This window comes from Microcebus murinus, chromosome 24, assembly GCF_040939455.1.
Source record: "Microcebus murinus isolate Inina chromosome 24, M.murinus_Inina_mat1.0, whole genome shotgun sequence".
NCBI classification, from domain to species: domain Eukaryota; kingdom Metazoa; phylum Chordata; class Mammalia; order Primates; family Cheirogaleidae; genus Microcebus; species Microcebus murinus.
Genome location: NC_134127.1, coordinates 26,711,335 through 26,729,106, shown reverse-complemented (window position 1 = coordinate 26,729,106; position 17,772 = coordinate 26,711,335). Strand labels below are relative to the sequence as shown.

The following is a 17,772-nucleotide window of genomic DNA, read 5'->3' as shown; positions in this document are numbered from 1 at the left end:
GGCGCCTTGCAGTGCTCACGGCTTGTTCCACTGACATCAGGGAGATGCTTTTAGTAAGGGACAAGTTGCTTCATCTGTTGTGCTCCTCAGAGATGATGTAATGTGTACATACAGAAATGCATAGCTATATATGTGAATAGTTGTCCTGAAGGCTAAATCTCACTTGGGTGTTATTCCCAAGCAGGTTTTCCATCTCTTCTCTAGAGAAGCAGTTATTTCCTCCCCAAACATAAGATATTTATTGCTTTGCCTTTATTGAGTCTTTTTAACTCTTTACTCTTTTTAAGTTACTGCTTTTCAAAGAATATTTAGGAATGTAAATTATTTGATATTAATCCAGGACAATTTAGATTTAAAAAAAAAAAGGAATAAAAACAGGATTATTCAGAAGGCAAGGGGTTAAATGGAAGAGTGACAGATACAAACTGCAATTCAAAATCAATGAGGCATTAAAATAGAGTTTGTTAAAACAATAAAATATGAGGCATTTCAAATAGACTTTTGGCATATACTTTTGTGGCTTTTGGATACGAGTTCATATATCAATGGTGAGCCTTTGTAAGAAAATAATATACTATACAATGACTTTCAAATTGGAGCAACTTGTTGTGAAGCACTTCTGATTCTGGTCTTTGTTATTAGTGATTTTCATTTTGAAAACTTTTTTAAAGTCATACTGTTTTATTTTTCTGCAGAAATATTGTCTGCTTTTCATTTTTAAATATATTTGCGATTTATTTATAATCTGATTCTGATCATTAAAAAGGGCACTAAAATCTTATCTCAGCATTAATAGGGTTGTGCCTTTTTTTCTTATTTTGTTTTTAGTATTTTTTACTGAGTCGTTCTACTTCCTTGGGTAAAGTTTTGACAAGGAAGAGGGACAACAGATAGGAAACTAGGAATCAAAGAGTTCAAAGGATTGGAATTGTGGTGTAATCCTTGAGGAGTGGAAACACAGAGAGATGTGCCCATTTCTCAAACAGTAGCACTAGCCCGGAAATCCCAGGAATTTGCATATTTTCCCCCAGGTTCACCTCGTTTGTTTTGGTGAGTGTGGAGTTATATTAATACTTAGAGTAGATAGTGAAAGGAGTTTCTGAGCATAAGCACTTGAGCAAGTTTTTAAGGCCACACCAAAGGATTCAAAGCCCAGAAGTCTCTGCTCTGCAGATATGAGCTAGCCACCGCCCATTGCCTCCACCAAGCTCGGTGCTCTGCAGCCGCTTTTCTCCTGCCCCTGCCCCTGCCCCTGCCCCACACAGACACACAGATTCTTATTTTGTTTGGCAGGTTAGAATGCATTACTTTCCTTAGTTTGTGGAAGGGGGGGTGTCCAGATGGTCCCAGGTCTAACCAGTGAGAGCCCTTTGCACTGTCCTCCCACATGCTCTGTTCTGCAAGCATCCTTCCTCCTCCTCCAGCACCACCCAGGCTTGCTGGGCTCCTGTTCATGTTCCCCACCGCAGCCCCTACTGTGTTGAGTGGAGAAAGGATTGTGTGAGAACTCAGTCTGGCATATGTGTCTTCTCTGATCCCCGTCTTTGCTTCTAATCTCACTCCCAGGAGGTAGGTGTGTGCATAGACCCAGTGGGAGCTTTAGTGTTAGGTATTAAGTTTGCTAGATAAGACATCCTAATAGTGAGGTGATATATATGTATTATTTCAACAATTTGGATGCTGATGATGAATTACTTGGAAGTACACTTTGTTTATTTTTTTACTATAAAAGTTTAAAGATCTTTATTCAAGATAATGAGTATTCAAAATACTCATGATACTGATGCTGTAGTGATCACTATTATTGTATTATTTGAGAATGTTTAGGAAAGGTATTACAGTTGTTAGAAAAAGCAACCTGGGTGGTAAGAATCCCTGGAATTCTCCTAATAAACAGTTCACATAGGGGAAAAAAGATGTAAGAAAGGACCATTAAATTATTAAACTGTTAATGTAGGAAAGTTAAAGATTTTAGCCCCTGAGTTCTGCAGTGAACTCAGCTTTAGCACATGGAATTTATCAAATTAAAAATGGGGGATAGCAACAATATGAAGAATGTATGTAGTAAGCTACTTGTTTAAAAGGACTAGGGTCTCTTGGGTCCACAGATTGTATCTTTCAGAAGACACTAAATGTAGCTGCCAGAGATCTAGATAGTAGATTATACTCAGGAAGTGATTTGAAGACATTTTTCCAGAATTTATCTTTTGTCAGATCTGCTTTTTTTGTTTTCTCTATAGTCAAAATTCATGTAAATATATGATTCTGATGGTGCCCATATAATTAGGTGGGACTATATCAATAGTGAACAAGGCCAATCATCTTTGCAAATATGTGGATTATTTTCTTATTTGACTTCTTAAAGAAAAGTAGTTTCACTGTTTACCTAAGAACTGGTACCTAAACCCAAAAAATTTCAAAGTGTTTTATTTTTCAAATGTTTCTTTTTCATCACTAATAAAACAAGTACATTTGTTTAATTTGAACTACCTTTGATCTTTCTAAAACAAAATCAACTAGACTGTTTCCCAAATATTCACATTCTCTCTCTCCCTACTCACTCCTTTAGAACTTCCAGAAAATGCTTCTGCTTACTGTGTTTCATATTTGTTAATCTTCTCTCACTGGTCAGTGGATTATCTCATGTGAGCACCTTGTTGACATTTGCTCTGAACGCCATTCGATGCTGGTAACTGTCTGAACAACTACTTTTCCTGTTAAGGAACAGAGTCCTGCGTGCTTTTTTCTTATTGAATAACAATATTAAAGACATAAAAGTGTTGTTATTCTTTCTTTAAAAATGTTGTTACTCCTTTCTATAAAAGTGTAATAGGCATTCTATAACAGATACCTTGAAATACTTAAATATGTGAGAAAATGTGATTAGAATAAAGGTGAGAAAATAAAATTTTATATTAATAATTGCAAATAATAAGATGAAGCTTTCAGCTTTTCCTAGGGCTATCTATGTAATACAATTTTGTTGTATTAATAACTTTTTTCATTTCTGAAATCCTCATACTTTTAACTAAAATGTTAAGATACATGTTTTATGCTTTTCTTTCTTCTCATGTTTGCTGAATACAGGTGAACACATGAGTAACCAAGGGATACATGTAAACTTCCCAGGCTTTCCAAATCATGCCCTACCAGTGACCATGCTGGAAGAATCACAGATTGTACTTCACTTTGTGGTTGCTTTGTCAACGCACCATTATAAGCTATAGTAGAAAATGTTAAGAGGGTTCTTATCTTGTGTTGTCGCAAACTAAAGGAGAAAATTGGTTTTCCTATCAGGTGTTTGTAAACTAAGTGGTATCATTTCTATCATCCGATTAAGAATTAGGAAAAGTCCTCTTTCCTCTGTCAACTGATACCAAAGTGATTCCAGAGAACACATCAGAATGTGTTCTGTAAGCATTGGCTCCATAAAGTCAACCTTAGTTCTGTAAGTATACAGTCATGTCTGATAAAATGAGCATCCTTCTCCAATATGACATTCCATTGCAAGGCCAGGGTTGCACAGCCAGTGTTTTCAATTAAGTCATGGAAACAAGAAATCTATGCAAATAATTATATTGCCCTGAAAATAAGAATACTTAATAACAGTTTCACAATTCCGGAGGGGTCAGATAGGGAGAATACGATATCATTTCCCAGTGTTTCTTTTCTGTTTACAAAAGCAGACTACCAAATTATTATGACATATAGATAGCATAAGAAGAGAAAGAGCTTCCTTATGCTATCCAGAACATAAAACATTAAAGTATCAACAATATTCTAAACAAAAGCCATAGTTCTCCCTCAATAGTTCATGTAGGCCTAGTAATTATTATTGTTCTACTTGATCTTGGGTTAGCAGTCTCATGAATCCATCTGCTTCTTGAGTAGAAAGAGTTATGGAAATCCTGATTCAGTCCCCTAGTAGGGTCTCAATGGTGTTTAAATGATGCCATAAGAATCCTGTACCCAAAAGTATTTGACTTAGTACTTGTACATAGCGCTCTACAACAGCCTTTCTTTGTTGAAGATAAGTCACCCTAGCCTGTAGCTAATTAGTACTTATCAGGGATGCATCAGCATAAAAGAAAAATCTGTGAGTGGCAAAATATTGTAAATGGCTTTGATTAACATATTGCTGATAATTTTCAAAACTAAAAATCTAATGAGAGTTCATTATAAGAATAATGGGAACTGACAGGTAAGGTTAGTTATGGTATGCAAAACAGCGTTAATCCAAAAACGTTGTAGACAGAACATTTATAAATATAATGATTAACCCTATTTTCAAAGAAGATTGGCCATTACATCTAATTTATAAAAATGAAAGAACATAATCTTTACAGAAAAAAATAATCTTCAAATATGATGACATAGTTCCAAGATATAATATACCTTGAATATACCAAGCATATAATTAGAGTAGACCAAGAATATCACACAAATAGATTTAGGTAGTCTGGAGTTAGACCTAGACATCTGTGTATTAATAACACAGATTTAAACTAGAACAAATCTTTGTTATTTTCTAGGTATGTCTGGGCAATCTCAGACAGTTTTAGGTACAAAAGATATCATTTAGGATTCAATTTGGGATTAGGCAAAACATCAAAGTTACAGGATATTTTGAATACCTGATTACAATAGGATCATAAGTTACTTCAAAACAATATTTCACTACCTATTTAATAAAAGTGACTGTAAATTATTTTAAAAGTAAACATAGAGAGGCCGGGCGTGGTGGCTCACGCTTGTAATCCTAGCACTCTGGGAGGCCGAGGCAGGCGGATTGCTCAAGGTTAGGAGTTCAAAACCAGCCTGAGCGAGACCCTGTCTCTACTATAAAAATAGAAAGAAATTAATTGGCCAACTAATATATATATATAAAATTAGCCGGGCATGGTGGCGCGTGCCTGTAGTCCCAGCTACTCAGGAGGCTGAGGCAGGAGGATTGCTTGAGCCCAGGAGTTTGAGGTTGCTGTGAGCTAGGCTGACGCCACGGCACTCACTCTAGCCTGGGCAACAAAAGCGAGACTCTGTCTCAAAAAAAAAAAAAAAAAAAAAAAGTAAACATAGAGGTAACATGATTGTAATAAACCTATCTCTTTCCTACCGGGGCGCGGTGGCTTAGGCCTATAGTTCCAGCTTCTTGGGAGATTGAGGGAGGAGGATTACTTGAGCCCAGTAGTTCAAGTCCAGCCTGAGCAACATAGTGAGACCCCAGCTCCACAATTTTTTTTTTTTTAATTAGCTGAGCATGGTCGTGTGTATCTGTAGTCCTAGCTACTTGGGATGCTGAGGCAGGAGGATCACTACAATCATGCTGCTGTACTCCAGCTTGGGCAACAGAGCAAGATCCTGTGTTTAAAGTAAAGAGAAAAAAAAAAGAACCATAGCTTTTTCCTAAGTGACTTGATTTCTAAAATACTCAAGGGCATAATGAAGTCAATATAAACCATAGAAGGTTATTCTGGTAAAATACAGAATCTTTGGTGGCTAAGCAAATTACACACAAAAAAATAACTTTTCATATTTTAAGTGAAGGCAGTAAACCACAGAAACAGGACCAATAAATATAAAATGCATTCCCCATTTTGTCTTTTGTTATGCTTTTTCGTACTTTGGAACAAATTGACACTTTAAGACTGCACTAAGGGAGTCTATGAGGTCAGAACTAATTTCACAATATTACTAAGATGTTAACATGCAATGTGTTTGTCATTGCTATCTCCAAACAAATCTATATCAATAAGTATAACCCATCAAGAAATCTTTTTAGGGTCCTCAATACGCTTGAAGAGCACAAAACCCAAAGGCCCACAGCTTTCAGATAGAAGAACTACTCCTGTCCTAGAAAAACAGAAGTACATAGACAGTTGTGTTTCTCTGAAAGTTATTTCTCTTTCGTATAGCATAAATCACATATTAATTATACCTTTTAACCCAGGAAACTAACTTCTGGTTCAGAGAGAGAACTGAGGGTGGATAAATGTACACTGCTTGTCACGCAATGGCATTTATGTATATTTTATTACAGGGCTAAAGATACAGTCTCTCCATAGCATATAAAAATAAGAAATAAAATCATAGAAACTTAAAATTATACTTAGTAATCAGTGTTTCTATATTTTGACCTACTTAGCAATGATACAGGTATCTAGCGAATATCCCTTAATTAACTCAAATTACCTAAAAATCTTAGAAATTATGTGCAAATTTTATAATATAAAGCAATTATTGTTGAAATAAGGTTTGTCAAAGTAGTGATTCAATTTGGGTAAGGACAAATTTACATTTTTCATAGTCTTAAACATCAAGTAGGAGTAATGTTCATTTATTCTATCTGTAAATCTGTATAACTTTTGGAAGAACATGTACAAATAGAATAGAAATGTATACTTTTATTATACTTAATGCTAATAATTCATAGAACACATAGCTATTTTTATTAAACCAAAAATATTCAGCTAGTCTTATTTGCCAAAGATTTACCTAAATATGTGAATTTGAATTCTTAAAACATTTGAGTTTCAATAAGAATACTATTTTTTTAGTACTGTTGAAAGTATTGTTAAGAATTCAGCTTCCTTAATTTCTGAGAATTTTAGAAATATTCAATTTATAGGTGCTTATTTATTTCTAAGCCAATCAGAATAGAACTTCTTTAAGTTATAATCTCATTTGATTACACCAGCTCATGATGGTTATCACGGGATGGAAGCTAATGGGTGTTTTGAAAGTCCCCAGCTAAACTAGGGTTTCAGTACCATCTGTGCTAGCAACCCTGCCCTAATGGGAGACCAGGGAAACTGGGTGTGGGTGCTTACAATGTGCCTTTCACAGGACACTTCTTTTATGGGGTGGATGACCTAATGCCTAGTTGTCCAACCCAGTTCCTCACATGGGAAACTTGCACATACTGGCAGACGCCCTGTGGCTCTCGTCTGACCTGTGTCCAGCATATGCCTGCCTGACTATCACTGTGGTGCTGGCAGCCTATCCTTGTGTTCTCCCAGGCATCCTGGAGAACCCAGCCACTTGGGGTAGCCCCCTGATTCTTCAGATGGAAGGTGCAAATTTAATACGCCACCACAATAAGAGATCAGTTTGAAGACTTATTACTTATAGATCCTGAGGAGGGAGGGTGCCTTGAGTTGGGAGGGCAGTCCTCCATCCTTGGATCATGACAGGTAGGGATGAGGAGTCAGGTAGAGAGAGTGAGGAGGAAGGGACCCATGGGCCAACATCTTTATTGGGGTCGAGGGCATTATCCAAGCAGGTTTTAATTGGTGGGTTTAGAGCAAGCAGGCATGAGTTCCAGGAGGTCACACATGACTGAGAGGTGGTATCCCAATCAGCACGCTCCATACAGGGAGTAGGGGTCAGCAGGGCCAGCCAAGGCTGCCCCACAGAGAAGTGGTCACCAGGAGGAGGCTGTATAAGACGATATCTGGATTGACCACTTTGAGGAACACTCAGGCTAGGGGGTTTGGAGCTGGAAACTGTCATGGGTGACTGACCAGTAGAATTGTTAATCGTGCAACTCTCTGGGAGTGATTCAGCATCCCATCTCTTAGGAGAGATACGTGAGACAAGGAAAGGCAAAGTGGTCTGTCAAGTACAAAACAACTAACACGTGAGCCACGGAGAGATTTCCTGAATTACAATCTTGTTCTGGGTCTACCAGCAGCTGGTTGTATTTCTCATACTTTATATATTGTTTTATATAACTGATTGTTGTATTTTGTGGATTTCCCAATAATAATAGCATTCTAAGAGGATGAAAAATACATTGACTTTCATACATAGAAATTTTTTTCAACTCAACGGAACATGCTAAATGCCAGCTGCACTTAAAGTGCTTTAAAGGATATGCAACAACTTGGTCCTTTGAGTTGTCTTTGCTTAGTTTTCATCTGTCTTGCTGCTGTGATTTGAATGTGTCCCTCAAAAGTTCATGTGTTGGAAACTTAATTGCCATTGTAAGTATTAAGAAGTGGGACTTTTAAGGGATGATTAGGTCATGAGGGGTCTGCCTCATGCATGATTAATGCCATTATTGTGGTAGTTAGTTCCTGATAAAAAGGATGAGTTTGGCTCAATTTCCTCTCTCTGTCTCATATGCTTGCTCACCATGTAATGCCTTCTGCCTTTCCACCATGGGGTGACCCTGACCGGATGTGGGTGCCATGCTTGTGGCCTTCCCAGCCTCCAGAACTGTGAGCCAAGTAAACTTCTGTTCATTATAAATTACTCAGCCTATGGCATTCTGTTATGGCAGCAGAAAATGAACTAAGATTATTGCCAATTAGATAAAATGCACATCTATATTTTAAAATTTTTATTATAAAAATTTTCAAGCATAGAGAAAAAGTGGAAGAATTGTACACCGAACACTCATATACCCACCAACTGATTAAAGGATCATTTTCTTAGAATGTTGCAATCATGACTCTTACTAATATAAAATGAGTGTTACTTAATTCATTAATTAATGAGGGAACCAGAAAGCTGTTATGTCCTGCAGAAAGGAGTATGGAATGAGCAAACACATCGAAAAACCTCTGGGTGTGCTGAAATGCCTTTGATTCAGAAGTGCAAAACTGGCCTCTTCTGGAGTGGGAGGGAAGTCAGTTGAACCTCCACTGGGCAGATTTTGCATGTCTGTGGACGAGAATTCTTTGCATTACTGTCAGTTTACTCTACTTGACAGAGTTGTAAAAGGCTCAAAGACAATGAAAGGCATAAAGCCCACAGAATCAGATAACCTTGAAGGGTGTGTCTGCAGCCTTGCACAGTTTCCCACTGAAGTCACCCAGTAATCTCTTGTTCCATTTAAGTCTTTTCACAATTTTCCCCTGCAGTTTCCCTCCCTTGTGATCAAAATAATCTCAACTAGCTCAGATGTGTATGTGTGGTAAACAATGCCAAGTATTTCAAAGTTTTTCCCTCCCGCCTTGATTTACAAGTGTTAACTTTTTTACTCTATTTACTTTGTCAGGACAAAGTTTTCCAATTCTCCATCAATCCTCTTATTTTTTTAATTTATTTCCAAGTATGTTGGAGGCATCAATACAAGGCATCTTCTCAGGAGTCTCCTTGATTAATCAAGAGAATCATACTGGCTGTATTTTCAAATTCCTAACTTAAGAGATCAGATAAGCAGATATGCTTACTGTTATTATAGATTGCTCTATTCATTTGATCACTATTTCAGTCCTGGGTGCATTTGTCTTACAGCCCTAACACATGCATCTGTCTTGGCCCTGGTTAACATCATACTCTGGGGAGGACTTGCCTCTTTGAGGTTCTGAGGCTAGACCATGTAAATGAACCTTTAGTCTTCTAGATTTCTTGACAACGTCTGCAAGTTACGGGGACAGAAAAGCACAGTATTCTTTTTTGTTTGGATTTTCTTGCCTTCTGTGTATTTTTTCTTTCCATTTTGACATCCATTTAGGGTTTTGAGTTTCCTTGAAAAAAATTCCTCTCCTTCAGCCTGGGATGGGATGTACAAGTCTACGGTTGACTTGAATCTATCCAAACCTTCCTTTCCTGACACCGATAGGGGTCTTGTCCAGGGTTCTCTTTTCCTGAATGATATTAATAGATGAGACATTAATAGAATAGATTAGTAGATTATGTGAGGACATATAAACTGTCTATGTGTATATACATATATGAAGTACAGTTGGCCCTCCACATCCATGGGTTCTGCATCTATGAATTCAATCAACTGCGGACGAAAAATATTCAGGAAAAAATAAGGATGGTTGCACCTGTACTGAATTTATACAGATTTTTTTTTCTTGTCATTATTCTCTAAACGATACAGTGTAATAGCTACTTATATATCACCTACATTGTATTAGGTATTATTATACAATAATATCTATATTGCATATAGGTATAATCTAAAGATGATTTAAAGTATACAGGAGGATGTAGGTAGGTTATATGCAAATACTACACCATTTTATATAAGGAACTTGAACATCCTTGGACTGCAGTGCCTTTGGGGGTCCTGGAAATAGTCACCCACGACACATACAGGGGTGACCATATGTATGTTCACATATGATATACAGTCATGCATCACTTAACTATGGCTTTACATTCTGAGAAATGCATCATTAGGCAATTTCACCTTTGTAGAAACTTCGTAGAGAGTGTGGACAGCAGCCTAAATGGTATAGCCTGCTACAAACCTATAGATGGTACAGACTAGTGCTGTGAGGACTGTGCTATCAGTGGTCCGTCATTGACTTAAACATCATCATGCAGAGCATGACTGTGTATAGAGATAGATGGGTAGATATCAGCACTTATTTCCCACTTTGTAATGATCCATTCATTAAAAATATTTAATGAAATATTTTTGAGTGCTTATTGTCTGCCAGGCATTGTTCCAGGTGTCAGGGATAAAGCATTAAAGCAAACAAAAGCCCCTGCTCTCAGAGAGCTTACCCTGCAATTGTGAGAGATGGGCAGTAATGACAGCAAACAAGATGAACGTGGCATGACGAATGTTGAAAGGAAGTGGCGAGGGAAGGGTGGGCGGTGTGGGGTTTCAGTCCTAGCCAGGTGGTTACTAGACAGGCTCCCTGAGAAGGTGACTTTTGAGTAAAGGCCTGAAGGAGATGAGAGAGCCCTGTAGGAATCTGGGGAAGGAACATTCCAGGAAGAACAAACAGCAAATGCGTGTCACATTCAAGGAAAAGTGTGGCTGCAGCAGTGTGGGTGAGGGAAGGAGTCAGAGGTGAGGTCAAAGGGCACAGGGGCATCTCTCATGGCGCGAAGTCATGGAGAGGAAGCCTTTTGCCATAGAAGTCAAAGAGTACTCAAGACCATTTCCTTTTCCTTTCCCCTGCACCCCATGGTCCTAGAGATGGGTGCTTCCCACAGTGGAACCCTACAGGCTGCTTTTGGATGGTTCTGCAGAGCCATTTGGGGCTGGTCTGTGTATTTTCATTCAAGAATGACATTGAAGAGCAAGATGAGATTTCAACCAGTATCTCAATGACTAGAGACTCCCACGTAAAGGCCTTGTCTCCAGACTTAAGCCAAGTAGTTGTTTCATTTGTGGTATCAGAAAAAGGAAAGAGCTAACAGTAGAATATTCTGCTGAGACAACCAAAAAGATAGGAAAGCAGCCATCTGTTGTTACCTTATCAGTCACTCTTTTGAGTATCTTTTGGATTCATATTACCTCTTCTTTCTTCCTTCTCCACCTTCCTTGAATGTACTTACATAGCACAGAGGCCCCTTTAATTCTATCATTCTAGTCAATCTGTGGTCCTTTGTGTCTCGACCCACAGGACCAATCATTAGAAGGGTCCTCGGAGGAAGGAGTGGGACCTGGGAAAGGCATAAGACACAAGAAATGGAGACAAGACAGGAGTCTGATCAAGTCTCGTTTATTAGGAGCAGAGTGCAGACTTATATGCAAGAAGAAGGAGGAAGTAGCTCGGCGGGTCTTTTTGAGGGACAAAGAATACCCATATATGGCTATATAAGAAGACAATAGAGGGTCTGGGTGCTCCGTCATTCTGGAGAAACAGAAAGTATGCGCTTTGTTTCCCCCCCCCCATCATGACCAGGCATCTATCTCAGGCTGGCTATGTGAGGCTGTGGCAGCCATTTTTAGCCATCAGGAGTTGTGGCTCCGGACACCTTTGAATGGCTTTTCTTCCTTCTTTGCATTTACTTCACATTGACCATTTAAGACATAAATGAGTATGCAGTGGTTATACTACACAGTTGGTTGCATTTGAAGTATTAATATCTCATACGAATTACAAAAGTAGAGGAATAATGTGAACTCATTTCTGCTTATATGTATAATATACACATACACACTCTGCTATAGAATGAACATTTGGCTGAATATATTATCAAGTTGTTAAATAATAGTAATTTCTATTGGCTGGTGGAATTACAGGGAATTCATATTTCTAATTCTATATTTCCATGGCATTTAAATTTTTTACAGTCCATGTATATTTCTTATGAAATAAAAATATTTAAAATCTTTTAAAAAAATTTACAATTACAGTTAATTGCAGATGCCAACACAATAAATAAGTTCCATTACCTATGCCTCTGTGTGTAAGCGATTTGTTGGCCCGTGCAACAGAAGCACAGACATTTGTGCACTTTTTCTGAAACAAGAATGTGGTGGCCTAGAAGCCTTAGGAAAAGTGGTTGTTAAGCCTGCAAACATGCTCTTTCTACTCCTCCTTCCCTTGAACTCCGTGTAAAGACATTGACACATGCAGAGGTCTGCTAGCTAACTGGTAGGACCGACTTATTAGAGGGAAATATTAAATATTTGTTTTTGCTCTTCTACCTCATGCCTGGATTATTTTGGATTGGTTTTGGGATAGTATCTGAGGTTCTATCTCATGGGCTATTTTTTCCAAGAATATAAAGTTTTTTTTCTTTGATATATGCTTAAATGTTTATTTTTAAATGATGTAACTTTTCAAAAAAACTTATTAAAGTTTATTTGTGTGGGAAAAATATTTTTTATATTTTTGACTGTTTTTTGTTCCTTCTCTTTTGAAATCTCTAGCCAACAAGAACATTAGTCATGACAAGCATGTCATCTGAGTAAGTACCCATTGTTTTGATAACTTTCTATTCAATGTAAAATTTTAAACTTTTCTCCCATATACTCCAATTCTCTGTACTTTAAGGCAGTTTACAGATCTGTTGTGGATCACTTTTACTTTATATAATTAAAATCTTAGTTAGAAAATCATTGAAACTAAAGAATGTGGTTAAATGTGTACCAATGTGGAAAACCTGGGAGAAAAAGAAAAGAAAAGAAATGTGAACAGTTTAGTACTGAAAACTTTTGGGGGGTTGTTTCTACAGCATTAAGAGGGTTTGTGCTCTTTTTTGCTATTCTTTTTGCCTGCTTAAAACCTGATGGCTTTGTTTAACCACCCCACCCCCATGAATGTTCAGTAAATGGAGCAATGCTGACCAAAAACTTCCCCTTAAAGGTCTTAAAGAAACACTGTAATGGAAAGCTTCCTACAGCCGTACTAAAGCAGCTATCTGCACGTTTTGTGGAAGGGTTAATAGCTTGCTGGCATGCTCTTATCATCTTCCTTAAACATTGAACACAATAAGAACATCCAACAAAAATATAGTGCTATATTCTTTGTAGCAGATTTTTTAATTCCTGTTAAAGGGGAAAACCATGATTTTTATATCAATCAGAGGTTTTATAAGGTTTTCAGACATTCATCAAAACACTGGAACATTTCAATGAGAAATATGCTACATAAAGAGTAGACATTTAGGGTCCTTTTCCTGCTCATGGGCTGAAAATAAAAGGATGGATAATTCAAACACCATACATTAGATAGCAAAAAAGGAGCTCACTGAAAGTTTGTATAAATATATTATAAAATGGCCGGGCGTGGTGGCTCACGCCTGTAATCCTAGCACTTTGGGAGGCCGAGGCGGGCGGATTGCTCAAGGTCAGGAGTTTGAAACCAGCCTGAGCGAGACCCCGTCTCTACTATAAATAGAAATAAATTAATTGACCAACTAAAAATATATATATACAAAAAATTAGCCGGGCATGGTGGCGCATGCCTGTAGTCCCAGCTACTCGGGAGGCTGAGGCAGGAGGATCGCTGAGCCCCGGAGATTGAGGTTGCTGTGAGCCAGGCTGACGCCACGGCACTCACTCTAGCCTGGGCAACAAAGTGAGACTCTGTCTCAAAAAAAAAAAATATATATATATATATATATATTATAAAATATATTGAACGTTCTAAATAGTCTAATACAGAAATGAACATTGAATATGAGTGTAATATTTTTAAAAGTCTGTATTTTTTTAAATAAAAAAATTAATAACTAGTTATTTTCTCATTCAAGGTGTAAAAATAAAATTTTAATTTAGGTCACATCCATTCTTACTCTTTGTTCCGCACATAGACTTCTTGTGTGGGTTAAGAGCAGGACCAGGACATTCTGACTCCATACAGATTAACCATGCCTTGAGGAGACACTTGTTACTTATTGACACATCCAACAAATGGCTGGCAACTGCCAGACTTGGAATGGAGAAAATTAGATATTCAGAAATGAAGAGTTCCAGAGAACATCCAGTTTAGAGGCTTTTACTTTTTACTTTTGTTTTTGTTTTCTTTTGCCTCTATTTTTTCCAAATTTACTATTTTTCATGACCTAAGTAAGCGCAGAACCACTGGTTGGAGTGTCGAGGGGGCCCAGATCCTGACTCACATGTATATATCTTCTCTATCCTAGTGATCTCTAAGAATTTTAAAGTGTGATATGATTCAGCCCTTTCAAAGTGTGATATGATTCAGCCCTTTCATTTTACAGGTAAAGAAATTAAGGTACTGAGATGGACATACCTAAAGATTACTAGAGATAAAACTAAGAAACACCATCCTTTGAAAGGAAGAGGGTTAGAGACAGTCTATATAAGCATAGACAAAAGCCTCTTTCTCTTGGTAATATTAATACAAATTTTTAGAGAGGAGAGGTGTCTATTTAACTCACCATGTACATCACAGTGTGGCTTAGAAACGCTTTCATACCCTTGGTATTTCATTGGGGATTTTTAAAACTTCCCGGGAGACAGAGAGATAAGCAATGTCAGAGCTAAAGGCATTATGTGAAGGAATTGTAAAAGGAAGAGAAGAAGAACTGAAAGTTATTTGGTAAGGAAGTTAGATGGAAGGAATTTCTTTCTGACAAAAGGATACTCTAAGCATTAAAGAAAGGGTAAAGCAGGAGAGAAGTGGTGATGAGCTTTGTGGAACATGAGGGCCTCTGTCAAAGCCCCAGATTGGATCTGATGATTTAATAAAAAGGATCTTTTTTCCCCTCTTCGTAGGAAAACTATGTGTTTGGCACTCAATAAATGGTGTATTTTCAAAATAAAGTAAGTGAGAATCTTGGTCTTGACCATGTACAAATTGGTTCAAATAAGGTCTGGTTTCTGATGCTGGCTCTGTCCCTAAGGGGCCCCACACTGGGGCAGACCATTTGTAGCCTCAGGGCCTGCTTTCTCAGCCCTTAAAATAGTCCAAGTTGAGATCTCAAGTTTTTTTTTTTTTTAATTTATCCAGATTTCAAGTCATTAATCTTAAGACATGAGCACCATAACCAAAATAAAATTTAAAATTTTAGCTTTCCAGTTTTTTTATTATGATTATTTAACATCATCACCTGGATGTTCATACGCAGCACATATATTCATTTGGTTTATTTTTTTTCCCTCTATCTGATAGAAAGCAGAATGTCGTCATCCAGGTTGTGAATAAATTTGAAGGCTTCTCACTCGCTCCGGAAGTCTGTGAGACGACCACGCACGTGCTCTGCGGGGAGCCCATCCGCACCCTGAATGTGCTGCTGGGAATCACACGCGGCTGCTGGGTTCTCTCTTATGAATGGGTAAGCTCTCCGTTCTAAAGACGCTGTGATAGATCTGGTCGCCCAGAAGTGATGACACTGGGGCTCCTGCCAGCATGCACCCTTGTGTATCTGCACATTCTCCTGCAAGCAGGGAGGGCCACTCTTTCCTGGAGCTTGCCCCCCTTTGCTGGCACCCTTCAGCCAGTCCCAGGGGAAAAGGAGATGGGGCAGGTGGAGTGCAGGAAACGAGCAGCCTTCAAGATAATGCAGGAATAAGATTGGAAAGATGTGGAACAAAAAACGCAAAGTGCGTGTTCTCACAGTCAAATGGGCTTCGCTCTGTGTTTGACCAAGAAGTAACGTGACCTATGAGAGTGGTGGTTTGAAAAGCCAAAAGAATTCAGGGCTTGTTTTCACAGATGGATTTACTTAGGATGAAACATTTAATCCCATTTGGATATGTTTTATCTTACACATATCTAGCTGTAACATTCTTTGCCCTTATTTCTGTGCATTAAAGGTAATTTAAAAAAATATATCACCGTGTTCATTATTCACAAAAATTGAAATCCATTATTGGTTCTATTTTTACTTTGATCATCAAGCAAAGGTCACTCAGAAGCATTGCTTTCTGATGGCAGTAGCATCGTTTGTTACTTGAGTTACCATTTTTCATCTGTTAAGTATCCATCCTCCCACCTCCTCCCCCAAGAACATATTATATTAATACTGTGTTAATTTAAGCCAGTAGAATTATAATATGCAGAAACTGCAGGTGTATTTTTAAGAATGGCTGTGGTCTTTTTTCCATGTTATAAACTTAACACTGCAGCTCCCTGTTACAAGAGATTTAAGAGATTGCTACTTAAAGCTGTAAACTGGAAACAGTTGACATTCCAAACATAAGTACTACTTGCATTGGTGGCAATTGGGGATTACTTCACCTGATTATATACTAGTACTGCTTTATGTTTATTCGTGTGACATACAGTAATCCCCCCCTTATCCTCAGTTTTGCTTTCTGCAGTTTCAGTTACCATAGTCTGAAAATATTAAATGGAAAATTCCAGAAACAATGTATATGTTTTAAATTGCATGCCTGAGTAGTATGGTGAAATCTCCGGTCCTGTCCATCCTGCCCAGGACGTGGCTCCTCCCTTGACCCAGTGTGTCTGCACTGTGAACGCTTCCTCCAAGAGTCACTCAGTAGTCCTCTCGGCCGTCCCATTGGCTGTCATGGTATTACAGCCCTTGTATTCAAGTCACCTTCATTTTACCTCATCATGGCCCCCAAATTCAAGAATAGTGATGCAGGCAATTCTGATATGCCAAAGAGAAGCTGTAAAGTGCTTCCTTTAAGTGAAAGTTCTCGACTTAAGGAGAGAAAAATGGTATGCTGAGGCATCTAGGATTTATGGTAAGAATGACTCTTCCATATGTGAAGTTGTGAAGAAGGAAAAAGAAATTTGTGCATACTATATATAGGGTTCAGTACTATCTACAATTTCAGGAATTAACTGGGAATCTTGGAATTTACCCCCCTTGGATAAGGGTGAACTACTATATAATGCATAACTCCAGCTTCCATGAATGAGTTCCCTGTTTTCTTTCTCTCCAATTCAAAACATTTCTTCATCAGTCAGCCCTTCCTTCCCTCAGGTTTCATAAGAAAGTCAAAAATTCATGTTATTTTCAAATATGAGTTCCATTGTAGAACCAGTGCCATGTAGACAGCTTGAAATATCAACGAAGTGTTTGGGAAGGATGTGGCTAATGAACGCACAGTACAGCGCTAGTTTGAGAAGTTCTGTTCTGGTGATTTAATCTTGAACTTGAGCCACATGGGCAACCTAAAACCAAAGTGGAAAATTATGAGCTGAAAGCTATAGTGAAAATGAATCCATCTCAAGCCATCTCAGCCTACACATGCATTAGCAGCAAGGTTTGACGTTATTATTCCAACAATATTGGACTTGAAACAAATCATCAAGGCAAAGAAGCTGGATAGACCGCCACTTGCTCTCCAGGCTTCTTTGCTGCTGGCACAATCTACTATTAAGATGGCAAAACTGTGTCAATAGTTCAAGCTCATACTTTGATTAATTGTACTTCTTCTTGTTTGAGATATAATAAACTATCCTTTTGATTTGAAATCAGACATGTCATATTTAATGACCTAAATATAAAGGGAAAAGTTAACAAATTAGACTTCATCAAAATTGAAAACTTTTAGTTTGTCAAGGACATTATAAAGAGACCAGAAAAAACAATTTGCAAATCTCATATCTGGCAGAGGGCTATGTCCAGAATATGTAAAGAACTCTCAAAGTTCAACAAGAAGAAAACAAGAACCCCCAAAAAGTT

The 17,772-nt window shown here is 37.9% G+C and overlaps 1 protein-coding gene across 1 annotated transcript in view; it reads left to right on the top strand.

Annotated features, from left to right (window-relative positions):
• MCPH1 (microcephalin 1) overlaps nt 1-17,772 on the top strand; it is a 190,018-nt gene that overhangs the window by 44,786 nt on the left and 127,460 nt on the right. Inside the window, exons 10-11 of the mRNA XM_012783214.3 lie at nt 12,575-12,612; nt 15,285-15,447. Coding sequence (XP_012638668.1) covers nt 12,575-12,612; nt 15,285-15,447 — 201 coding nt within the window. The remainder of the gene's footprint in view (nt 1-12,574; nt 12,613-15,284; nt 15,448-17,772) is intronic.